We start from the raw sequence: 26,350 nt of genomic DNA, 5'->3' as shown, positions 1-26,350 counted from the left end.
ATCTGTCTTTACTGACTGAATTCTGGCTGCTTTCTCAACATGCCCTAATTTATTTGAGAGTTTCCACACAGTGCTTTCCAAGTTCAGCTTGCGGGGCTTCCAGCGTTGTTCCTTCTAAACCAGACCAAGGAAAAACCACCTTTGCTTCAATCTCAAGAGGAAACAGCACACCAACTGCAGGCAGAGCCTTTGGGTGAAAACTCTACCTGTAGTCTGTCTGAAAGAAGGTAGTGGGTGGAGCTTGGCACTGCCTTAAAAATGGCAACGCTAAGCTCCAGTGCTTCCCATTCCCCTTTTAGCCCTTTTACAGATCTCCCTCTTTAACAACTGTGCTGCAGCCCAGCTGTTAGAAGGATGGAGGACTGCCAGACTGCAGAGGTCTCAGCAGTTCTTTTGTGATGAGGAAAGGGGGGGAGCAGCAAATGGTATAGAGATGGAGTGTTGTCCCCCACACCTCCATCCCACTTGCTGATGCTTGCACAGTAGGGGCAGCATTTCCTGCCCCACCTTCCAGTGGAACCAGCCTTTGTCATGGCCTTAGGTAGACACAGCAATTCTAGTCAGGGTGGCATAGACTCTAAGTTAACCCCCCAAAAGACCCAGAATTTTCTGGTAATGTGAATTAATCTTCTGTGGCTGATAAAAAATTATGCAAATAAATATGTATATTTTCTCTTCTTTTGTATACTTTAGTTTGCTCCTACTATTATTATGGAGGTAGCATGGCTTCAAGAAAAGTCCCACTCAGCTGCTGTCTGTCTTCTGAAACATCAATGTATGTTGCACACATATTTTCAAGCCTATTTTCAGAATCAGGTCTAGAGATTGTCAGGATGCCTGATTCTGTATTCAGAACAAATTCCATGCCTACCCAGTACCACTGAAACACACACACACACACAACATTCTTATTTTATACAGATCCCCTTGGAAATTTTAGAAGAAGGAGAGTTGGTTCTTATATGCCGCTTTTCTCTGCCAGAAGTACTCTCAAAGCAGCTTACATTTGCCTTTCCTTTCCTCTCCCCACAACAGACACCCTGTGGGGTGGGTGAGGCTGAGAGTGCCCTGATATCACTGCTCGGTCAGAACAGCTTTCTCATTGCTGTGGTGAGCCCAAGGTCACCCAGCTGGCTGCATGTGGGGGAGTGCAGAATAGAACCCAACTCACCAGATTAGAAGTCTGCACTCCTAACCACTACACCAAGCTGGTGATCCTAATATACCCTTATAGATCATAATGTTTCATACAGTTCAGTAACTCTCTTTGATAGCATGGAACACATGCATTCCAATGGTGGCATATCTACAGTGCTTCTGGCATCCAAAGGTGTCATGTGACTAGAAGATGCATGAGATAAGGAGCAATTAAATGATACTGCTTTTCCTGAGCATTCCTGCTGTGGGAGAGGCAGAAGCTAAACCACCCTTCACTCCTTGACAAGTACCAGGCGCCAGCAGAATAGGGGGAGTAAAGGTTTATTTATTATATTTATTACAGCCATGATGAGAATGAAATAGAATAGCCTATTCATGATATTCATGGATACAGAAATTTAAGTATTTTAAACTGCTACATCTGGGGATATGCATTTGTGACAAAATGACTCTGCACAATTTGAGAAGTTTTAAATAAGTGTTTTAAACTTTTAAACACATATATTTAGAATGCATGAGAAGGGAAACCACAATATCTGCAGGGGAGGGAAATCCTACTTCAGGTTGCTAAAACAGATTTTACTAGTAATATACATTTGAATATTGTGTCTAATGCTTTGTTTCTTTTTTTAAATGGGAAGACTCTTAGAATCATAGAATGATAGGGTTGGAAGGGACCTCCTGGGTCATCTAGTCCAACCCCCTGCACTATTCAGGACACTCACAACCCTATCGCTCATCCACTGTAGCCTGCCACTCCCTTGAACCTTCACAGAATTAGCCTCTCCGTCATGTGGCTATCCAGCCTCTGTTTAAAAATGTCCAAAGATGGAGAACCCACCACCTCCCGAGGAAGCCTGTTCCACTGAGAAAACGCTCTAACTGTCAGGAACTTCTTCTAGATGTTTAGACGGAATTTCTTTTGAATTAATTTCATCCCATTGGTTCTGGTCTGTCCCTCTGGGGAAAGACAGAACAACTCTGCTCCATCCTCCATATGGCACCCTTTTAAATACTTGAAGATGGTTATCAGATCCCCTCTCAGTCGTCTCCTCTCCAGGCTAAACAAACCAAACTCCCCCAACCTTTCTTGATGGATTACCAACTGGGGAAAGAAGAAGGGAGTCTTTTTCTTAATCTGGGACTTCACAGCAAGCTTGCAAATGCTTGTTACATACTCAGGGGGGCACAATTTAAAAAAAATGTTCCGAGAGGTGGTAGTGACAGGTAGGTAAAAGGGTCAGGGGGTCAGTGAAGCCCCCTATTGGGAAGCCTTAGTGGGGAAAGAAGCAGCTGCACAGCAAGGTATTTCTGGCCTGTTTTACCACAGCATTCATTCAAAAGGAATGGGGAAAAAGATTATATTTGTTTGGACAATGAAAGGGAATAATGAAGAACAAACAAATGCTATTTGTAAATGCCTTGTTACTCCTCCTTTCTTTGCCTCTTCCCTCCTTCCCCTTTCCTCCAATGACAGGCCAGCTGGCAGATTCTCTCCCCCTCCCTTGCCTATAGCAGCACTTTGGCACACCCTGGGGATGGTGTTATGTCAGACACACCCTGAAGACTACTTTTCCCAAGGGACATTGAGGTGGGAGAAGAAGACAGAGGATAAGAGATGGGTGTGTGTGTGTACGTGCACATGGTGGCGAAGTGACAAATCATTTGCCCTGAGAGCTGGGCAGCCTCCCACTGTCTGGGCAGCTACTGCTTTGCATCTCAGATGCTCTGCTGTGGCAGCAGGACTGATCACAGCCCTTGCTGCAGCACAGAAAGTATGATCGAGGGGGGAGGGGAAAGAGGAGGAGGTGATTCTTCTCCATTCACAAGAGAAATGTGTAGACACAAACAAAGCAGAGTGGAGTGATATAAACAGAAACAAAAAGGCACACCTCTGCTTGATCCAATTGTAAGACCTTATATTTATGCTGAATTTCAAATCTGTACTTGTGATGGTATCTATTTGTTTCAAATGGAAATGCTTTTAAATCAATATCAAGGCATCGTCCCCCACAAATAATAAAGCTCTCCCTTCTAACCAAAATGAAACAATTTTCAAGAAGGATGAAAAATAGTCTATCACATCTGATATACTGTTCTGTTGCTCAGGCCTGGAGAGCTTCATGTTCAGAGCTGTGTTGCATGTCTTGTACTCAGACTTGCACTGTGCCAAGTACAAGCATGTCTATATAGTGACCTTGAAAATAGCAGAGAACGAACAGAAAATTCACATAGTTAAGAGAGCCTGGGACAGGACTGGTCATTGTTGAGAGATAAGAAAAGCAAGGCGGGTCTTGATAAAACAAAGGAGAATCCTGCACACACAAAAAAAGGTTTTGTATATATATCCTTTGCAGGACTCAGAGCTGCACATAGATGATATACACATAGGGACTGGATAAGGACTGGAACACCAACACAAAAGCAGGGCTACTGAGGACTGGGAGAACAAAAATTTGGGGGGCCCAAGATAGCTGAAGAACCCCTAAAAGCAGCTTCTTGCTGCATTCAACTTCTCACCCCATTCTGCTTGAAAACTTAGAACATACTTACTAGCAGAATAGCAGAAAGCCCTTGTCAATATTATGAACAGGAGGGGTGGAGTTGATATTTCTCCATGAGCTATCAAAGGAGTAAAATAATTCTTCCTCCCATTTAAACCTTTACATACATAGTAATGGAATGTTAATCTGACATAATGGCTACACATGTGGAATAGAAGTTAGAACTCCTCCCTCCAACACTTAATTAAATTACATATTAAACACTGTCTAGGCAGTATTGGTGGGACATCTAGTATCCCTTCATAAATGCTACTTTGCGTAATCTTCTTAGAAAATATGTCAGCAAAAGCAATCCCAATGCTCCTTGTACTTCTCATCCAGCGCCACTACATAAACAACTTGTCCCGACTAGGTAAAGGTACAAGGGCAAACTGAAATGGAGTCCAATGGCACCTTTAAGGCCGACAAAGATTTATTCAAGGTGTGAGCTTTTGTGTGCAGGCACACTTCCTCAGACAAAAGAACAAGAATCATAAGAGTACCGATATTTAGCACTCTGCTCTATTATATAATTGTGAAAAGCCATCCTAGACAGAGAGTGTCCGGACCCTGGGCACATCATGATTGGCCCATCTCCACTAGCACCCGCCCCTACCAGCCCAATCAGGCCGCATCTCCCGTCCAATCAGGCTTTATCTCCCTCACTGTCACATCCAACAACTCCACTCACTTTTCCTCAGACCAGTGACAGAGCTGGCAGGTGGCTGATGAGTGCGCTCCCTCCCCCCCTCCCTTCAGGTCTGCTGTAAAGGGAGCATCTAAACAGCCCCCGACTGAGGGGAGGGAGGTGTTTCCAAGAGCAACACAGGGGAGTCTGTGTGGGTACTTGTGCTTTCCTTTTGAGGGGAAGGAAGCTTTCCCCTTCTGCCAAACAGTTGGCTGACAGAAAAGCCCCTTCTCATTTAAAATACTCTTCTGGCCAGCTTCACTGCTGGAGGGAAGATGCAGCCAAGCATCTCTCTATAGATTTGAGGCCTACCACACAGGGTTGTTATGCAGATGAAACTGTATGCTGTTGCGGAGGTTCTTTTACACCCTGTTTCATCTGCACATAAACCCTGTCCAAACTCCAAAGTAGCCCTTTCTGCCTGGGGAGCTGATTTTTATACTCTGCAGATGAGCTGTAGTTCCAGGAGCTCTCCAGGCCCCATCTGGAGGTTAGCTACCCATGAGTTGGAAATATTCCTGGAGGTTTGGAGGTGAGACTTCAAAATGGTATAATGCCTCAGACCTGCCTCCAAAGTGCCATTTTTGCCTGCAGAGCTGATCATTATAATTATAATCTAGAGATGAGCAGCAATCTAGAGACAACGCTAGAGGCTTTCAGACTGAGGTTGAGGTGGAGTGGTGCAGGTGTGTCCCTCCTGGGCTTTGGGCATCAGCCAGTCCTTACCAGCAACTGCTTGTATTTTGGGGTGCAGACAGACAGACCAGCATCTGTCCTGCGAGTCTGCAAAATGCAGGAAGATCTAAATAAAGAATATTTACAGCCTGAAACTGTATATAGTAAACAAGTAAATGGCTGGAGAGATGTGGGAACTGAAGCGAATTTTCTCAAGCTTGGCCTGGTAAATAAAAAACTGTATTTACCAGGAAGGTCCTATTAAATCAAAGGTATAAGTGGCCCAGATGAGCAGCAATTCCAGGAGATCTCCAGGCCCCACCTGGAGGTTGGCTGTCCCTGGTCTGAACATTATCCTTGAAGTGTGGAAGTGGGGCCTCAAAAGTGTGTAATGCTCCCGCAGAGACCTAGCACCCCCTGTCCTATTTCAGGTCAAGAAAACATTGCAGAGAGGTGGTAAGGTTGCCAGATTGGTGTAGATTCATCTTCTGGAATTCCACACAACCTAGGTGTGCATAGGGCCAAGACTTCTATGCACAGAGAGACCTCCTCTTAGGGGTGCCAGCTTCAAAGTGAGGCACTAAACCTACAGCAAACCATGAGCTAGTGCGCTCTCTACCACACCTCCATCATGGGGAGTCTGTTAAGAGGAGAGGAAGGGAAGATGATTGTAAACTGCTTTGAGACACCTGAGGCCTGATGGGTGACTGTGGGCCATTCCCAGTTCTCACAGAGCTCTCTCAGTTCCACCTTACTGACAGGGTGTCTGTTATGGGGAGAGAAAGGAAAGGCAATTGGAAACGGCTTTGAGACACCTGAGGCCTGCTGGGTGACTGTGGCCCATTCCCAGTTCCCTCAGACCTCTAACAGCACCACATCCCTCACAGGTTGTCTATTGTGGGGAGAGGAAGGGAAAAGGTGTTTGTAAACCGCTTTGAGACTTCTTTGTGTAGTAAACAGAAGGGTACAAAAATCCAGCTCTTCTTCTTCTAAGGAGCAACCATGAAAGAAGCATGTGGGCACATAACATTTTATCAACAGTGATAAAATGGAGACATTAGGAGCAGGGTGGACTACCCCATGTTTATTAGGGCAGGGGGATATTTCGGTATTTGTGGCCTAATTCACACAAGAAGTGAAGTGATGCAGAACTGGGAGGAATTAGTTGCCATGAAATCTCCCCCTAAGAAGAGTCTCCAGTCTGATTTTCCCTTCACATATATGAAGACATGGCTCTGGAAAGCTCATCTGTAACCATTATGCCACAATTCCCAAAGGTCAGTCCTGTCCTACACTCAACTAATATTCCAAACTACAGGTTCTTCACACCCATCTCTCCACAACCATGTGCTCATTTGTCACCACGCCACCACAACCCCCCCCCACAACACACATATTCAACCTCATGCCCTTACAAACCCCTCTCCTTCCTCTTCCCAATGCCAATTCCTCTCTTCTTTTCTACCTCCATCTCTCTTTGTTATTTCCCCCCCTGCAAGCGCCTGTTGTATCAGCTACAACTAGCTTTAATTCTAGTATATATATAAAAGATGTCATTAAACTGAAATAGATTTCTTACTGATTTACCTACTAAATATTATTGCGACATGACGTTTGTGTGAACTAGAGTCTACTTCCATAGATGTAAGAAGTGTATCCTATATTTTATTTATTTATTTATTTGGATTTTTATACCGCTCATTCTTTACAGTTCTGGGCGGTTTACATGGAACATAATAGTTTAATCTATAACATACAAGTTTCAATACAACATCATAACAACCAAGTAACAATTTATAACACAACATAAATAACAACAACACTGGGGAGATCAAATTTGTTCAGTCATGGAAGGGCGCCTGAGGGGGGGGGCAGCAAATGTTCTCAGTCGGTCGGCCTCAAGCGAATGCCTGGTGGAAGAGCTCCCTTTTGCAGGCCCTGCAAAACTGTGGAAGTTTGGGCAGGGCTCTGATCAGGGAGCTCGCGGCTCCCGATTGGCTCCTCCGAGTTTTTATCACGGACTCGGCCCGCCCCTTTTTCCTCCCACCTAGCTCTTACTGTTTTATTTTTACCGCTCCACAGGAGCGGTTTAAAGGTATATGTACCAATATATATACAATTACAAAATTAGACACATGGGTATAATTAAATCAGAGTCATACGTGGGGATGGGTGGAATCTTTGGGGACTCACGGAGGCTCTCAGTAGCCCTGCACCAAAGGGCTATCAAGTTTAAGAACATGTGAAAAGTCTCCATGAGTAAGGCCAAAGGTCTCTCTAATCATGCATTTTATTTACAACAGTGGTCAGTCCACATGTTCCTGTGTGGGCTGAGCATTAAATTATATATATCACTGTTTGTGAATGTGTTTATTCATGTTTAAATTATTTTGTTTTTGAGTAGAGACACATAGTGTTTTACTGACAGAAGAAAGCTGTGTGTTTCTTTAAGGCTCAAATGTTAAATTAGAAAGGTGGAAGAAGATTAGGGCAGGAAAAACATGAATAATTAACCCATAGGGGAGGGGAGTTTCTATTTTAGTTCATTGCATTCTAGCTGGCAATCTTACAGGTTTTTTTTTCAGCTGCCTGTGTGGGAAAATAATAATGCAAGATAACATTTCATTTTTACTTACATCACTCAAATATCGTTCCATCCATTTAATAATGTCAATACCTCGAACTGTGTCCTCAAATATATCAATCTATAAGAAAATAAACCAGACATGATATTACCTTGTTAACATTTATCTTTAATTTGACATAAGTCTTTGTTTAAGCTGAAGTTAACTAACAAAGATAGCTCTAGATATTAGTCACAATACTAAGATGTTTGGCTCTGATCTGCCCTCCAGTTAGGGCCAAGTTAGACATTACGGTGTATGTAATAACGTGTGTTAATATTCAAATAGAAAGCAGGGAAAGGGGTTAGGTGTTTTGTTGCTAATCACATGTGAGGAGAGCAAAATCCTGCTGCATCCTTATGTCATTGCACTGCATTACTGAAAATACTTTTCTTTCAGTCTGTTTCAATGATGGTATTGGAGGTGGCTGATAGAAAAGATGCTTCAAAGATGGTAGGGGCCATAGTCCAGTGGTAGAGCATCTGCTTGGCATGGAGAAAGTCCCAGTTTCAATCCTCAGCATCTCCACCCAAAACAGTCACATAATCCCAATTAAAATAAATTGTGGCATTGGAGTGTATATGGCAGCAAAGTTGGTATCTGGGTGTGTTGCAAGCTCTAGTACCAGTGTCCATGTTCACATTCGATGCTGCATTGTTGTGGATGAGGAGTTGTTTGAGATTGGGGGGCTGTCTGTGTGAAAGAAAAGGTTTACCCCCCAAGTGCTTGGGAAAAAGAACTGTCATTATCCAGTAGGGGTTGTAAATCACTGATGATGCGTTGTACTGTCTTGAGGTGAGAGCTATATGTAACCACCAGTGGTGTTCTGTTGTTTTCTCATAGATAGCTTATATACAGGTTTTTTATCTCACTATGCATGCTAACCTTATGTAACTTGTGTATCCACATTCCTCACAATTTATTTTAATTGGGATTATGCGACTGTTAGTAATATGGAATGTAATTTTGAATTCTACTTTCTGGTCCCAGGACAAGATAGCTGCCAGCTTAACTTCTACTTGTAAGAAAGTTTCACACTGGTATGGAGACGGAGCCGGCAGTAAATAGTAGGGTCTGAGCCATGGATCACTGGCATTGACAGGTTTTTTTCTGATATATCTTTGTGAACTGCAAATGGGTTCAAGGGGTTTGATTGGCTGGTTTGGCAGAGAGTTATCATGCGGCTGTGTTTGGATGCTGTGACACTGTTCACTAATGTAACAGGATTAACTTTTGCGTATATATTCCTACTGTTATGATCGTCAGTTCTTAGTCTGACAAAGAGTGCTTGCACTCAAAAGATCACGTCTTGAATAAATCTTTGTTGGTCTTAAAGGTGCTAGTGGATTCTGATTTTATTATTTAAAATGAAGCTTGCAATAATGGAATTTCAATATCATATTCAAAGGAATTCCTACTCACATTTCTTAAATACAACATTCAGTAATGAAGGCTGAAACATTAACCAGAACAACAATAAACTTTCAACTTGCAGGTGACCCTATCTACCGTATTTACCGGCGTATAAGACGACCCCCCAACATTGCCACTCAAAATATAGAGTTTGTTACATTACATTACAGTACTATGGGCCACTATGGGCAGCTATGTCTATCCCAACTGAAGTGCACCCGGCATATAGGACGACCCCCCCCTTGAAGGCATGTTTTTCAGGGGGAAAAGGTAGTCTTATACGCCAGCAAATACTGTATTTCCCCAGTTCCCACCAGTTCCCTGGGCTGCAATTCATTCTTTTTCCCCCCCAGGATGGACTACTTACTGCAGTTTGAAATCCATTTACACACAAAAAGTGCACAAATTTCATGACCTCCACAGCTGTGTCCACAGAATAGGTTATAAAGACTTTACCTAGGAGAGATGTTCACATGAATGTGATGAGTCAAAACGGCAACTCTAGGATGAAAGCTCTACCTTATTTGATTATTTATATAAAGAAACTGAGCTAGCTTGGTGGTCTTAAAATCATGGCAAGGTACCTCCTCTGGGATCCTTTTGATTATACTTTAATCTTTCCCACATCCTGTCCCCATGAGTGTTGGGAATGCAAGAGCACATTTGGTGGTCAAGTACTGCTGCTTCTCTAACTAGCTTGATTCCTAGATCTAACAACAAGAAGTTTTTACAAGAGAGTTATTATAGTGTGGAAGAATAATAGCGTCACTTCATCCTTCAGACTCATATCTGTTCCTCAAAGGGATGTATGGTCAAAATGTCATTATGGATGATGTGATTGAAATCCTATTTGTAAATATCAGAAATGCACAGAATCTAGAAATTAATTTTCAACATTTAGGAAATGTGGGTAGGGCTGGATACGTAAGAGTGACTGAGAATCAGGCTCTAAAAGATGTTGCAACTTTTACTGAGAAACCTGGACCAGACACATTCCCCATAATCACATAGGAACTATACAGTACTTTTTCCAATTCTGCTCGAGACTTCAGCATTGGCTCTTGCCTCCCCCTGCTTTTTTCTTGGGATGAAACAGCTGCATTTTAGAGTTGCTTGTGCAAGCTATAATATTGTTGGATCTTCCCTGGAAAAATCTGGCACAGTACAGTGGCTGAGAAAATGAACCAAGATCCAGGCTTCCTTCCTTCATACCAGGGCAGAGTCTGCACTTACTTTGTTTATTTCATTGTCAATCCTGTTGAATTCAGATCACTTTGAACTCGGGTCTTCCTCTCTCCCCCTCCTCTCCATTGAAACAGGAAAGTCTTCTGCACATGGTTAGGAAGGCTCAGAAGGGGGGGGGGGAGCCAAGACTTTCTTTCTTTCTTTTCTTCAAGAGGGGGGGGGAGAGGAGCCAGGCAGGGAGCCTCTTTCTTTTCTTGGAGGGGTGGGGGAGAGGATCGAAAAAGGCAGAGGAGGGAGGAAAAATCCAGGACCGGCAGAAGTTGAGAGAAATTAGGGGCTTCTCCTTTAAGGCAAGCGTGTCACATGACCAGGTGTAGCCTATCAGAGGTTCTCTACCACGGAGCTTTCTTTCCCAAATGGATATTGAGGATTAACAGCACTCTGAGATATCGCACAATAAAGGTAGGGTCACTCCGGATCAATCCTTCTTGCTGCAGAAGGAAATTTTAAATCGCCCAAAATCCAAATGGAAATCGCATTCTGTGTAGAGGGCAGGGACTGAATCGATCTGGGGTTGGAATAAAAGCTCCGTGCAGTTTACACCTAGGTTCCTCTTTTGACAGTGACAGCCATTCCCTGATTCAGACCCTGCTCTTTTAAATGTGAATATTACCAACCTGCCTTATAGGTCTGCTGATAGCCTTATAGAAACCTTGAAACCACTATACAAATGCAAGTTTTTATTATTAAATCCCTAAAAGTGAGGGAGCAGCCAGCTGGCAAGCTTGCAGTAGACAAGGAAGACCTTGTAGATTACTTTGTAGACCACACTTATTTCTCCATCCTTTGAGGTCAGCTGTCACAAGTTTCCTCAAAAATCTGGGGAGTAGCTAGAAGCCTCCAACCTAAAAGAGTTGCTTCTAGGCAGTTCCTATCTGGAACAGTGCCTGGCAAATCATAGAAATTCTCATTTGGTTTGGACTTGACCCTACCCTCTAAATTTACTTTCAGGAGGAAGAATAGGTCAGCTGGCTCAGTGTGGCTCAGATGTGTTTGCATTTTCCTGCCAGGAGGATAAAACAGATCTTCTTTCTTTCAAATCCTATGGCTTCCTGTATAGTTTCTTGTACAGTTTTCGTTTATTAAACATAACAAAACTTGTTTTAAAAGTAGGGGGACCAGATTTTAACATTGGTAAAGCAGGACACCATTGACTGGGGGCAGGGGGGGGTCTTGAAAAATTTTTTGGTCTATATGGAGTCACAAAAAGTTGCATAGAACGCAAAAATAGTATTGTAATATATACAAGTCCCTCCAAAAGCAGGACAATATGGTTACCTTATTTAAAACCCACAAAAACCTGGTAATAACTTACGTAATTCTTCTGGCAAGTTACTTGTTCTCAGTGTTCCTCTGACTGCAGAATTACTCAGAGGTCTTGGAACTGCAGGATATGGAGGTTTAGTGACCTGAGCCATGTAATTGGGTGGGGTTCTATTGATATCTTCATAGGCACCATGTGCGTTGGATAATACTCTTCCATCAAGTAGCTGATTCTGTAATTGGCCACTAGGAAGAAAGGGAATGATCAGCTGAAGAAGCTTTGACACCATCATATACAGTTAAAATTCCAGAAGTTGAGAAACTCTCAGTTAAAACGTATGTGGAATGCAAATACTCCCTGTATCTCTGTCTTTCCCTCTCTCAAGACATCAGCTCCAGAAGAGTCAACCAGACAGCCTACGACACTATCTCTGGGGCCATCTGTGTGACCATTGTACATTAATGCAGCTGCACAAATTGATTTCTACCTTGAGCTTGGATCTTGGTTCCCTATCCTGCTTTGGCTTATGTTTCCACATTGATCCATAGAATGGTTATCATAATGCACTCCAAAATGGGCATGCACTTGGAAATTCCAGTAGGTACAGAATGCCACATGCATGTGACTATAGGGCACTAGGTAGAGCCTGAATGGCACACTCATTCGGCAGTAATTCAGTTGTTAGGTTCAGTACAAGCTACTGGTTATCATCTACAAAATCTCTCATCACCCTACAGTCACCAGCCAGGGGCAACCAGTGGAAATTGGCTGGGAACCAATGAGAAGCAGAGGCTACAAGGAGGAGATTTTTCACCATAGCAGGAAACTTAGCAAGCCTATCTTAGACCCACCTACCTGTAAGTGTGTCTCTCTTGCTATGCATTGGAGTGACCGCTCCGCTCATTTGAGGCTAAACCGTTCATTGGGTTTTTAAAGGGTTGGGTCTGGGTTCCCTACAGCCACACAGGATAATGGCTTTCAAAAAATAAAGAAGCACCCAAATGGGCTTAGAATGCCCCCATGGGTGAAGGAAGGGTTCCTGCTTCCCCCATCCCCTACAAGCTGCTTTCAGTGCTGAAACAGCAATGGAGGGGGAGAGTTATGTCCCTGTTTTTGCTGTTCCACACAGAGTATTCTATGCATGTGAAGCAGCAAAAATGGGCAACCAACCCCTTTCCTTTCTTGTTCTGCAAGTGCTATGTGACTGCAGGGAGCCTAGACCCAGCTCTTTAAAAATCTGATTGTGTAATTTGCCCTGAGCAAAGCATTCATAAGGTACCACCCTGCAAAGGGGTAAAATTGGCACCTAGTCTCTGTGGTGGCACCCACTGTGTGGTATGGCCTGTCTGATGATGTCAGGAAGCCCCCCCCCACACACACACATTTATCATTCCGCAGAATGTGCGAAAGTGAACTGTTCAGAGGGCCATTTTAAAAAAGGTTTCTAGCAAAACGGAACAGTTCAGCCTGGCACCTTCAGAATGGAATAGGATTGTAGTCTACTACAGTTATTACTGTACACATTATCTTGTTTTTACTGCATTTCTTATACTGTTGTAATTTTCCTTTCTGCACTGTTTATAGTCAGCCTTGCCTCAGGCAGTTTGTTGGTCACACTGTTGTCTAATCCTATACACCTAGCCTTGTTGCATTGTTCATTGGTTCTCATGCTGTCAGAATGCATTGCTTTATATTCTGTTATCTGCTTCTAGTCTCAGAAATGATGGCTGTAAATAAATAATAAATAAATACTCTGCCTCTCCCACTGTCCATTTATTTTGTATTATTTCTGCTTCATTAATACCAATACATATTATTATATTTTGGGCCTTCTAATACTTCTGTGCTCTGTCTGATTATAGATTCAGTTGTAGTATGATGTAAGAGGAAGAGCAGGCAGGAACCCAAGAAGCTTGTCTACAAGCTGTGCCCTTAGGAATTCAAAGTACCGTCAGACCCTCAAGACTTTTTCCTTAAAGAACTTCAGTCCTGGAATGAAGGGTTGGACAAGAGATTTAAATGCAGCAGGACTTCCGGCAACTAATCTCAGACACTTAAAATCTTTAAGAAAATAGTTTTGATTTTAAAATGACCACCACCCAAAACTTCATGTGTACCTGTCACATTAATTTCAGTGAAGAAATAGTTCTGCATATGCACCCCTTTGTGAAAAGGAAGAGGTAAACTGAGTGGGAACCTCAGCTTCATAAGGTCCTTCCTCAGAACCCCTAAAAATCCTCTCCCCTGAACAAGAAGCTGCTGGATTGAGGACTCTGTTTTGGTCACTGACGTGCAACTGGGTGAGTCTAGCAGGACCTTGCAGGACTAAAGCTCCCTGAAAGGGCTAGGTTTTTAGAGACAAGTACTCAAAGTATACACCAGCTTCTTCAAAAAAGATGACTGAGCTGCATTTTGAAGGGCAAATGCATGTTGATGGATCTAGGGGTCTTTTGGTGTAAGATGTCTAAGATGGTATGGTGAGAGGAAAGCACTAGAGGGACCTGACAGAAGAAAAAGAAGAAATGGAACAAGTTGGAAAGTGAGCTTGACAAGCTGAGATGAAGAGATATGCAGAAGTTGTTGGCTCAAAGGAGAAACAATAAGAACAAGGGTAAATAAGAACCAGAGGACAAGAGAAGCAAGGTACAGGGGTAATGTTGGATATTTTGTGTAAAAATATTAGCAGAGTTAATATATAAATGATGATGAGACCATATAAGACAGTGTTACAGTATAAAAAGCATATTATACTAGACTACCAGAAAAGGGGAATTTGGAAATTTTGAAGGGCAAAGGATGGGGGAGACTTGTCTTGGCAGTAGCATGTGCAAAAAGGATCTAGGAGTCTTAGTAGACAATACATTGAACATGAGTCAGCAGTGTGACTGTGGCTAAAAAGGCAAATGGGATTTTGGGGTGTATCAAATGGAGTATTGTGTCCAGATCACAGGAGGTGATGGTACCGCTTTACTCTGCTGCGGTTCGGCCTCACTTGGAGTACTGTGTTCAGTTTTGGGCACTCCAATTGAAGAGGGATGTTGACAAACGTGTCCAGAGGAGGGCAACAAAGATGGTGAGGGGTTTGGAGACCAGGGACAGACCAGAACAAATGGGATGAAATTAATTCAAAAGATATTCCATCTAAACATCCAGAAGAAGTTCCTGACATAGCGGTTTCTCAGTGGAACAGGCTTCCTTGGGAGGTGGTGGGTTCTCCATCTTTGGACATTTTTAAACAGAGGCTGAATAGCTATGTGATGGAGAGGCTGAGTCTGTGAAGTTTCAAGGGGGTGGCATGAGTGGATGAGCGATAGGGTTGTGAGTGTCCTGCATTGTGTGGGGGATTGGACTAGATGACCCAGGAGGTACCTTACAACTCTATTATTCTATGATTCTAAATAAAAAAAGAAAATGCATAGCTTTACATAGTTCATGGGGGTCTTAAGACCTAGCTGAACTTCAAAATGGATCTCCCTCACGCCTAAAGTAGTTTCAGAGGAGAAGAAAGGTAGGACAAATAATTGTCTCTCTTCCTTGTGTGAGAACTAGACATGTTAGAAATTAAGATTAAACACTTTGTATATTAAGAAGCATATCACATGACCCCCTATGCCTGTTCCCACAGCAACAAGTGTCAACAAAACTGTTAACCCTTTATCTGACAGTCAGTGGCTGACTCTTGCTCACAAACAGGTAATAGGGCTACACTTCCAACAAGGGAGAAGTTGTGGCTCACAGGACAAGATCCTAATCTCTCTTGTAGTTTTAAAAAGAGACTGAGAGAGACATATGAACTTTTCTACAACACAATTGGTGGGTTGACATCTGTAGGGCTGCCAGCCTCTAGGGAGCAGTTGGAGATCTCCTGGGTTTAAAACTGATTTCCAGGTAACAGATTAGTTCACCTGAAAAATATGGCTGCTTCAGAGGGTGGACTCTATGATTTATCACTTGCTGAGGTCCCTCCCCAGGCTCCACCCCCAAAATCTCCAAGTATTTCCCAACCCAGAGCTGGAAACCATAGACATTGCAAAGTATAATGAAGGCCACAAAAAGCATTTCAGAAGAATACCTAAGATGTTCTAGTACCATTCAGACCTATTCCACACATGCGGAAAAGGCTGGGCCAGCACCTATATGGCAGCAGGGCTACTACCCACAACCAGACGATGTCAGCGCCAGCCTGTCCCCATTCCAGGCCTGGCACATTTTAGGCCCTCCATTGCCCCATGGGAAGGGAACATGGATGTTTCCACATTTCTCGGTATGCAACGGGCACCAACAGGGCCTATCCAGCCATAGGCCCATGTGGATGGTCTTGGCTCCTCTCCTTCCTATAGCATCCCAGAAGGGGAAAGAATGCCCAGTCAGCTCTGTGGTGTTTAACGGTGCTGAATGGGACATTTTTTTTATTTGCACAAAGGTGGGATTGCATTGTAACAAAATCCCATCTTTGTGCAAAGACCCCCCCCCCCACACACACACACACACACACTTCCCCTCCCAAGCTGGAACCTTTCCAATCTGGCTGTGATGTGGGGATGCAGTAATCTGGGGTGGACTGTGTGCACCATGGAAATTGTTCTCCCGGGGGGGGGGGCACAGGATGTAGCAGAGCATGTTGCTCCACTGCAGCATACCAACGGTGGCCCGGGTGCGGAATCGGTATCAGAGAGAGCAAAGGCTTGAAATTAAAAAACAACTCTGTTACAGTACAATTGAAACTCCTTGGCAAATCTCTTAATGCAAACTGGCTTGATCTTAAAAAAATACACAAATATTTCTGTGAGAAACATGACTTCATGTATAACTACTTAAATAGGTATCTATTAGGACAGTTATCACCCCCAGGCTGCATGCTAATAGAAGGCAATGGTATAGATCAGTGGTCCCCAACCCCCGGTCCGGGGACTGGTACCAGTCTGTGGACCCGTACCATGAATCAGTTGGTACCGGGCCGCGGCTCCTCTTCCGCGGCTGCTGCCTCAGGGGCTGCCCTGCCACTCTGCTGCCAGCTCACCTTTGGTGTTCTCCAGCAGCCACCATGGCTGGGGCTCCACCTCAGCGTGGCACTGAGCAGCTGCTGCTGGCAGCGCCCCCCAGCAGGTAGCGGGAAGTCAGGGATGCCGGCGGGAAAGCAAGTGGAGCAGAGGCTCAGACTGCGGCGACATCCCTCAGCAAAAGTCTATCCTCCCCCGGGCCTCAGTAAAATTGTCAAGCGTTGACCGGTGATACAAAGGTTGGGGACCGCTGGTATAGATGATTACTTCAATCATCATACCCTGCTTATAATATGTGAGATTTTTGCAGAGATTACTGTTTGATTTCTAACTAAAGCAAACTTACTGTAATCTGTGAACTTCTGGAGAAGACATTTCTCTCTGGGGAAGTCTTTCTTCATTGCATTTGGGAGAATAGGGACTTGAATAATTTGGGATTATTTGCCAAGCAGGGTGGACGCCTCTCATGCAAGAGCCAGGAATAGGATGCTGTTGTTGAGGCTGATGTACAAAGTGTTGGTAGGGTGCTTGCTCATCTAGGATAAAATTAAGCACAAATCCAAGTTTTAGAAATCCCTCAGGTGACTACCTAGTCAAACAACTTTTGCACAAAAGATTTCAGTATGCTACAGAACGGCTGAGATTCCATATAATTAAATTCAGCATACTTAAACCCATTACCCCGATTTGGATAGCTCAGGCAAGCCTGATTCTGTTAGCTCTCAGAAGCAAAGTAGGGTTGGCCTGGCTAGCGCTAGGAGGGGCAACCTCCAAGGAATATCAGGGTCGTGATGCAGGGGCAGAGAATGGTAAATCACCTCTGAATGTCTCTTGCCTGGTAGCCAGTCAGTCTTAGGATCTCCTGGCTATATGGCATGCATTCCAAACAGTAATTAAATGAATAAATAATACTTAAGCCGATAGAAGCCATAAACCTGAAGCAATCTTAACTCTATAGAAGATTGTGACCAATAACATTTAAAGAGACCACTGTGTGCTATGGCAGGATAAAGGATTCCTTCGCCATCTGAGTAAATGGGGAAAGGGTCACACTAAATTAAACAGCCCATGGTGACTTCCACAGACTAACACCAGTGTTTCATTTTGTATTCAAAGATATAGTGATTTTAGAATTCAGACACACTTAAAAATAAAGAACATTGAAACCTGAGTTCAAAATCCTATGAGATATTGAACATTATGAGCAGTGATACTGGAGCCTTTTCATGAGAAATTGTCCTTTCGGATTAAAACCAGCCAAAAGCAAAGCAAGTCTCATTGTTTCCAGATGCAAAAAATGTGAAACACACACTTAATTATTCCATTCAGATCAATGAGATTCACGTGTAGTTTTGGCTGGCTTATACCCTACACGTATCATGGTTTTACTATGTGTTTTTAATTCAAGAAAACCCCTATGAGTATGATGCAGACAGTTAAGTACTTTTCAGTCCAACTGATTATAATGGGAGAGAGTTCAGCACACACTCAACTCCCCGTTGAAATCCCTGAGACCCAAAGTGCTTAACTTGGGCTAAATGACATGGAGAAAGTTCCAAGATTCATGACAAGAGCACAAAGGATGATAATACTGCACTTCTACAATCATAATGTTTTAATGGGAATAAACATTGGCTTTTCTCCATCCCCTGCTCCAGGAGTCATATATCAGAGAGTTTGATATCAGGAATCCCTTTGCAAGCATAACACTCATTTCCAAAGATGTACTGTTGAGAGAATGTCTTTGAAATTCAGCTGCGGGTCTATGATGAATATCTGAGATCAGGCACCCACAGCTAGACTGCAGATTGTGAGTGATGCATACAAGATTGCTTCTGTCTAGAAGGTACATATTAGAACACACTAAGTGCAAAACCCCATTGTGAGCAATGATTGCCCAGTAATCATTGGAAACGTGAAAAGCTGTCAGGAAGCAATTTTATGCTTCACTGTAGATGGTGAGAAGTTAGCAAGCAATATACTGCCTCCAGTTCTGAACAAATCATCTGGCTTATTTAGGGGTCTTGGGAAATGTGCCTTAGATGACATATTGGTTTAAAATGAAGCTTTGTTAGAGCATTGCTGTTAAATAGGGAAAGGTTAAAAGGGATGGAAAGAAGCAAAGGGGTTATATGAATTTACATCTGATGTAGTAATGTTTGTTTTTAAGTTGCTAATTTCATTAGCAAGAATGACAAAACAATTTGTCTAGGTCTGTCCTGAAATTAGGGCTATTTCCAGAAGTCACAAAAAAACATGGTTTCTAAAACATGGTTTGATCAAATCATAGGAGTAGGGAACTCACATAGGGTTGCCAGCCTTCAAGTGGTGGCTGGAAATCTGCTATTATATCCCCCATTTTCTCTACACCCTTTGTGTTTACAAGTATCTTCAGAACCAGACGTTGCGTTTTTTGGCATTGGGGCCAAACAAGGTTGGCTGATCCTGCTTTAGTTGTGGTGTCGGAATGTAAGTAATGCAACAAACCAGAAGCTAATCTGTTAGCCACAGTTCGAACTGTGACCAAAAAATTGTTGAGAATGGGTGCTCTAGAGCAGCGGTCTGCAAGCTTTCGGCCGCTGTGGACCGCTGCTCCAAAGTGGGGGGAGAGGGCGGCCCGGGGGCCCGCGCGGCAGCCCCAGCGCAAACTTGTCGAGCACAAGTTTAGGCAAGAATCACTTTATCAATATTAATGTTAGCAAAATACAACAGACATCACAAAAATCCATTTTAATAGCAGTTTTAAACTCAGTCATAAACCATAGATACCTCCCACACAGAAAAAAATGATAAATTACAATAACTGAATTGGTAAAAGGGTGTGTGTGTATGGGGGGGGGGGAAGGTAGGGTTTCCAGTTCAAGTTGAGGCACTCTTGGAGATTTCGGGTGGAGCCTGGGGAGTATGGGGACCTCAGTTGGGTATAGTGCCCTAGAACCCACCTCCAAAGTATCCACAGGGGAACTGAACTCTGTAGTTTGGAGATGAGTTGTAATTCCAGGGGATCCGCAGGTCCCCCCTGGAGTCTGGCAACCCTATAAAATCCTGTATTACCACATACTAGTACTTATTTATTTTTAATGGATCAATAATACTGAAGGTATACAATAGGAAGGCAAGCTACTATATTCATATTAGCAGAAGAAGTCCTAAGAGAGGAAGCCGACCACTGAAAAACCAAATGGCAAGACTATATATATATTAGCAGAGGGCCTGGGCCTTGTTCTGAGACCTGGCACTGATTTATTGAAATGAATGTTCTGCCTCAATGACATAGTGAAGATCTGGGAGCATATGATGGCCAACAACACATAATACAGTAGGAATCTTTTTCAAATGTCTGAGCAAAGAAAAAAGCACACTGACAAAATAACTTACATGGATTCTGGCAGCATATGTCACCTGGAATGTATTTGGAGTGCCACTGAGCTTGCGGGGAAGCATTAGGATGAGGCATTGGTGGGAACATAGGATATGGCTGATAGCTTGTCTGCGGAAATTCTCTGGACATCAATGGTCTTGGAAAGTCTTGTAAATTAAACACAGATGTAAGTGGCAATGGAGGTTCTAGTTGCCTGATGCCCATTACATCCAGAGGCTGAGAGTCATATCCTGCATCTTCTGTTGGTAGATCTCGTGGTGGACTATTATCCTGCCTCTGACTTGATTTGGCTGTCTCTCGTCTTTCACCAAATGTATTGTGACAAATGTCAGATGAACCTCTGTGCAAACTACAAGAATTGTGTCCAGCATCAGGAGACTCAGATGATGGTTTGTTTGTTTTGTCTATGGATAAAATACAAATTTCTGATGAGGCTGCTGATTCACTGGATACATCAGGGGGCATCTCCCTTCCAGACTCCTGGCATTGTTTGGGGAGATTGTGGTCACACTCTTCTAGCACAACACCATGACAATCTACATGGGTAGGAAACCTGTAAAAATGTGGCTGCCCAGCTGCTGAATGACAAGGTACTTGTAATGGGTAAGAGCTTATGGGCACCAAGTTCTCAGTATTTTCACAAGAAGATTCCAGTCCTTCCAAAGAGTGTTCTGGAAATGGGGACCAAGTTCCAGTTTCATCAACTTCAACAGGTATGCTTCGACCAATCATTGTTCCTAAAAAAGAAGAAATATGGTATGTTATACTCTTCTGATTTTTATCCTAAGGCTTTATAGCTGACTAGTTATGTGTTTCAAGAGAGACAAGAGGTATACAAAATGTGATCTACTCAATCAGCACAAGTTGAATGATTTTTTGGGGGGAAAAGTAACATTTCAAAATGCTGGTGCAAAAGGGCTCACCTTTTAAAGAGGCCATTTCAATATTTAGAAGAAATCCTAGGAAGTCTGTATAAGCTGCAAAAGATGAAAAGGCAGGAGGAGAAAGGCAACAAGATTATCACCGAGGATGACAACAAAAATTGGATGGAAAAATGGAACATCATGGTTTTTTTATCACAATCAAATCTTCTGTCTAGTGGCTTGGATCTAGTTCCCTGTGCTAATAGGGGAACTGAATGTTTTGCAGGTACAAGAAGCCTGGGAATTTTAACATAGCTATTTAAAAACAAGCAAACAAACAGTAATATAGCATAGTAAGGGTATGTGCAATGAAGGCTCAACATATGGTGTTACCTTCGATAATTTTACTTCTCATATGCTGACGAATACAGGCCTAGCAGTGTTCAGCAGAACAGAGTTCGAAACCTACAAATCACAAGTTAAATTACACATCCCCCCCCCCCCCGGTATTATTCCATATGCAAAAGCACACAATCAATTTTTTGAAAAATTTGATGCATTAAAAACAACAGAGAACAATCCTTTAAAAATGAGATTCCTGAATTAGTAAAATAAATCTACTTGAGAAATCTACTTGCCCCTTATGACCGTTTTCGCACTGGAGGTTTTATGCTGGGCTGTAACCTGGAGTTTTAGTCATGGCAGGTTGCCCCACTTCTTCCTGTACCCACACAGGGGAGCATTTGGCCCAGTGCTCCTCATCTGCCTCCAATTTTTGCTCCTGCATGGGAGCTGGGGCAGTGAAGTTCCCAGTGTGTAACATCTATATAAGGGGTGAGAATCCATGTTCACTGCCCCTCCCTCCTCCCCCACCCCCACCCCCTCTCTTTACCTGCTGGGTGGGCTGGCCCTGCTCTCTGGAGGGCAGAAGCAGCCTCGGAAGACTGCCGGCGGCGGTGATGCCAGAGCATTGAGTGCACCTCAGTGCTCTGGTGCTGCTGCCACTGTCCATCCACTGGCGCGGTCCCTGGTGGCGGGACTACGGACATCACTCCCTCCCAATTGCAGGCAAAAATGGCTCCTTTGAAGGCTGGACTCTGAGGCATTGTACAATTTTGAAGTCCCACCTCCAAACCTCCAGGAATATTTCCAACCCAGTGGTAGCCAACCTCCAGATGGGGCCTGGAGAGCTCCTGGAATTACAGCTCACCTGCAGAGTATAAAGATCAGCTCCCCAGGCAGAAAGGGCTATTTTGGACAGGGTTGTGGTAGAGAAGAAACATTTAAGGCCTCCCACACAGGTTGTTGTTGAATTTAAAGACTTGAAGCCTACTGCACTGGGTTGTTGTGCAGATGAAACAGGAGAAAAAAGAAACTCTGCAACAGCATCCAGTTTCGTCTGCAGAATAACGCTGTGCAGTGGCCTCAAATCTGCAGAGATGCAAAGAAGAAAGACACATGGCTTGGCTGTGTCTAACCCCCGGGCAGAGCAGTATTTTAAGCAAAAAGGGGCTTTTCTGTGGCCTCCCTGTCAGCCAACTGTTTGGCAGAAGGGGAAAGTCCCCCCCCTCAAAAGGAAGGCCCTCAGGCTCCCCTGCGTTGCTCTTGGAAATGCCTCTCTCCCCTCAGTCAGGGCCTGTCAGAGGCTCCTTTACAGCAGGCCTGAAGGGAGGGTGAGGGAGAGCAATCTTCAGCCTCCTGCCAGCTCTGTCAGGGTTCTGAGGCAATTTGCAGTTGGACATGACAGGACAGCCTTGGGGTGAAAAGGGCTGGATCATCCTGTCCAAGCCTCTGTTCTCATCCCCCTTCGCAGCCCTCCTGACCACCTCTCCCTGTGGTGGTCAGGAGCAGACTGGCAGCAATGTCTCCTGATTGCCCTGGAACTCTGGTCTGTCCTATTATCCAACGTGTGCAGAATGCGCCCTGGTTTAAACTGAATAAAATAAAATTCTATAGAGACAAATGTAAAGTTCTGCATTTAGGTAGGAAAACCTTATACACCAATATAGGATGGGGGAGGCTTGTCTTGGCAGTAGTATGCGTGAAAAGGATCTAGGAGTTTTAGTACACCATACATTGAACATGAGTCAGCAGTGTGACTCAGTGGCTAAAAAGGCAAATGGGATTTGGGGCTGTATCAAACGGAGTATCGTGTCCAGATCACGGGAGGTGATGGTACCGCTTTACTCGGCTGCGGTTCGGCCTCACTTGGAGTACTGTGTTCAGTTTTGGGCACCCCGATTGAAGAGGGATGCTGACAAACTGGAATGTATCCAGAGGAGGGCAACTAAGATGGTGAGGGGTTTGGAGACCAAGACATATAAAGAAAGGTTGGGGGAGCTTGGTGTGTTTAGCCTGGAGAGGAGAGGACTGAGAGGGGACCTGATAACCATCTTCAAGTATTTAAAAGGGTGCCATATGGAGGATGGAGCAGAATTGTTCTCTCTTGCCCCAGAGGGACAGACCAGAATGAATGCGATGAAATTAGTTCAAAAGAAATTCCATCTAAACACCCGGAAGAAGTTCCTGACAGTTAGAGTGGTCTCTCAGTGGAACAGGCAGTGGGTTCTCAATTTTGGGAAATTCCCATTTAAAAGACTTATGTCAATATACAGAGCCCCAAAGAATAAATCTAACTAAACTAGGCTGCTTCTGACTAAACTGCTTCTGACAGCAGAAAAACAGAAAGAATTTACAGTGAAGAATGGCATTCTAAATAAATTCCCCTCTTCAAAGGGCTTATATTTCATGCTATTTAATACTGCTAAGAGGCAGGCTCATAGCTAGGCTATTGGCTCAGGAGAAAAAGCAAGAAACAATCTGCAAGCGGTCATGGTAAGGGAGGTGTTTGTACTATTTAGAGGACTTCATGAAAGCCATTTTCTAACAGTCCTACTGATTTGCTATCCCATTTGCTGCCACATGGTTTTGGATGTTTTACACAGACCTTTTCCGCATTTGGAGACATACCTTGTTGTAGCCTCGTTTTGTATTTCCTTTGGTTTCTGTGAGTCAGGCTGAAATTCACGACATGCTTTCTGCCCTAAGTTCAACAGAGACAGCCTCCCATGATGCTTTATTCCCTTCCCCTTCTAAAAAAATTAATTTTTTGCAAAATGGTGCCTGCTCACACCTTTGTTACCATTGCGCCCCTTAATCCCACCATTCTGCACCCTTGATCGCCTCATCTTCCCTCCAAAGTGTCCTGCATGTATTTTTTAAAAACCTGAGTTGTAACATTATAATATTTAACCATTATAACACTGTTCTTTAAGACTGCAAGATTGCTTTTAAAAAACTTAGAAAAACACCATACCTTTAAAAAAGTCAGATTTTTCAGAACGGAGGGAGAGAAGGGGAGGAAAGGAGGGGGAGTGGGGACAGTGACCAGGAAAGGGGCACTCCCAAACAACTCAAAATAGTGAGTGTGGAGAAAAATCTGATTGCATGCATTTCTGCACTGGGCAGCCCCGAGTTAGACCCTGTCAGATCCGGCTTGAAAAGATGAAATCAATTTTTCTGGGAATTCCTTTGCTGTGGGGCGAGGGGGAAACTTGAAACTGCGCCTGAAGAAGCACATTTTAATGCAGAAATGGACTAAAAAGTTGACCCTAAAAATGCAAATCCAAACAATATCACTTGTGCAGAAACAGTCACTGTATAGAAACAGCACAAGGTGCTAATACGTCCAAATGTAGATCCCTCTGACTAAAAACTTTTAAGACCTTGATACACTGCCCGCAATGAAGGCCCATGCCATGCATATCTAGGAACACACATAGACATTTCTGTTTGCTGAGCTTTTGAAATCCTGTAGCAATAAAATCTTCAGCTATGTAAAAATGAATCTTTAAATGGCTTTTTAAACCCATTACACACTTCACATTTGTGCTGTATTTGTGTCAAAGATTCACAGGCATGATTACTGGTAAAAAGTCTCAGGATGTTCAATAAGGCTGCAGCCTCAATGTACTTTTTAATTTTATCTGTTACAGAATTCTCAAGAAGGGGAAAGCATGCAGCACAGTTCACCAAGTCAATTAAGAGTTTGTTTTCTGAGTGATCCCCCAACAGAGTTCACTCTGTTGATTTCTGTCATGTCACTAAATCACAATTCCAAGATCTGTTTGCTTTAAGTACTACTTCAAGACATTTTAATTAGTATGCACCTATGGACCCAACAAAGTGCACATGGGAGTTTCATTGCCAATCTAAAGCTAATGAGAGCATGAGAACAAGTAATTCAGGCTACGTCTCATCAGCTAACAGGCCTTGCTAGGCCTCTCATTGGCATGTTTTAGTTTACAATACGAATGCTTTGAAGGGGAGAAGCATATGTCCTCTTCGTTCAGTGTCTGGATTTCTCCACAGATAACCTGATATAGTTGCAAAATATTAAGGGGATGAGACTAAGACTTTAAAGTCAACCACTTCAGTGCTAGATAGACTCAAAAGGACTCAAAAAAGGAAACACGCCCGGGCAGAGAAAAACAAACCACGCAAGAGAAAGTGGGTCAGCAGCCAGTTAGAGAGCTGGATGAAAATGCCTTTAGCAGCTTACCTTGACCCTCCAAGTAGACCAGGTAGACAAAGAAAACTGCTCAGCTTTTCTGGGCTGGTTTTTCCTCTTCTTCTGGAACTGTCACCCCCCCCCCCCTTTTTTATGTTTTTGTCTTCTCCTCTCTTCCTGTCTGCCTCTCTCTGCCTGTCAGGTAAGTTGCTGAACAGGCTCTGTACCAGGAAGTAGAACTCATATGCAAATCACACCAATACAGATTGGGCCACGATCTGAAAAGCCAACAGTGCAGTCTGGAGAATGCAATGGAGAGCAGAGAACTTTTCCGAAAGTTAAAAATTGACTAGAAATTGACTCAGGAAGCAAAGCTGTTATCCCTTCATACAAAGTGGGAATAGAAAACCACTTTAAATTCTGGAACCTCAAAGAGTATATCCCCCGGCCTGAAATAAATATAATGAGAGAAGTAAAGTAAGGGCATCAAACATTATTATTGAATTTTGAGATTATGGTGGTTTATTAATCCCCTGTGTACCTCACCTTTTTCTACATTTCTGCCTGGGCCCTGGGGAACCTCCAGAATTACAGGCTACAGCTAGGGGCCAGGGAGCCCTGGTGGTGGGGAGGTCCCCACCTCCACTGGGGAGGACTCTGACCCTTTAATCATGCAGGGAGGCCACCTCCCTTCACAACCTGTACTGTGCCAGTGCCTCAATGACAATTCCAGTTGCGATTATTATTTTCTTTTCAGTATAATTAATAGGGTTGCCAGGTCCACTTTGGTTACTGCAGAGAATGCGGGGGTAGGGTTGCCAGATCCAGGTTAGGAAACTCCTGTAGATCTGGGGATGGAGCCTATAAAGGACAAGGACCTCAGTGAGGTACAATGCCACGAACTATATTCCCCAAAGCATGCATTTTCTCCAGAGGAACTAATCTCTGTAGTTTGGAGATGAATTGTAATTCCAGGGGATCCCCA

At 43.5% G+C, this 26,350-nt stretch overlaps 1 protein-coding gene across 3 annotated transcripts in view; it reads right to left on the bottom strand.

Moving 5' to 3' along the window:
- TRAF3IP2 (TRAF3 interacting protein 2) overlaps positions 1–25,600 on the bottom strand; it is a 32,768-nt gene extending 7,168 nt beyond the window's left edge. Inside the window, exons 1-7 of one of the 3 annotated variants that reach the window (XM_077301916.1) lie at positions 25,417–25,600; positions 20,916–20,969; positions 19,989–20,729; positions 16,957–17,146; positions 11,662–11,855; positions 9,469–9,557; positions 7,701–7,769 (exon numbers count right to left, since the gene is read on the bottom strand). In XM_077301916.1, coding sequence (XP_077158031.1) covers positions 7,701–7,769; positions 9,469–9,557; positions 11,662–11,855; positions 16,957–17,146; positions 19,989–20,729; positions 20,916–20,931 — 1,299 coding nt within the window. In that variant the 5' untranslated portion in view covers positions 20,932–20,969; positions 25,417–25,600. The remainder of the gene's footprint in view (positions 1–7,700; positions 7,770–9,468; positions 9,558–11,661; positions 11,856–16,956; positions 17,147–19,988; positions 20,730–20,915; positions 20,970–25,416) is intronic. The other 2 variants (XM_077301907.1, XM_077301925.1) reach the window with 2 other exon arrangements.
- Positions 25,601–26,350: the final 750 nt, after the last annotated feature.

Source organism: Paroedura picta, chromosome 1, assembly GCF_049243985.1.
Source record: "Paroedura picta isolate Pp20150507F chromosome 1, Ppicta_v3.0, whole genome shotgun sequence".
Taxonomy (NCBI): Eukaryota; Metazoa; Chordata; class Lepidosauria; order Squamata; family Gekkonidae; genus Paroedura; species Paroedura picta.
Note: the sequence above shows the minus strand (reverse complement) of the source record. Positions and strands in the feature narration are given on the sequence as shown.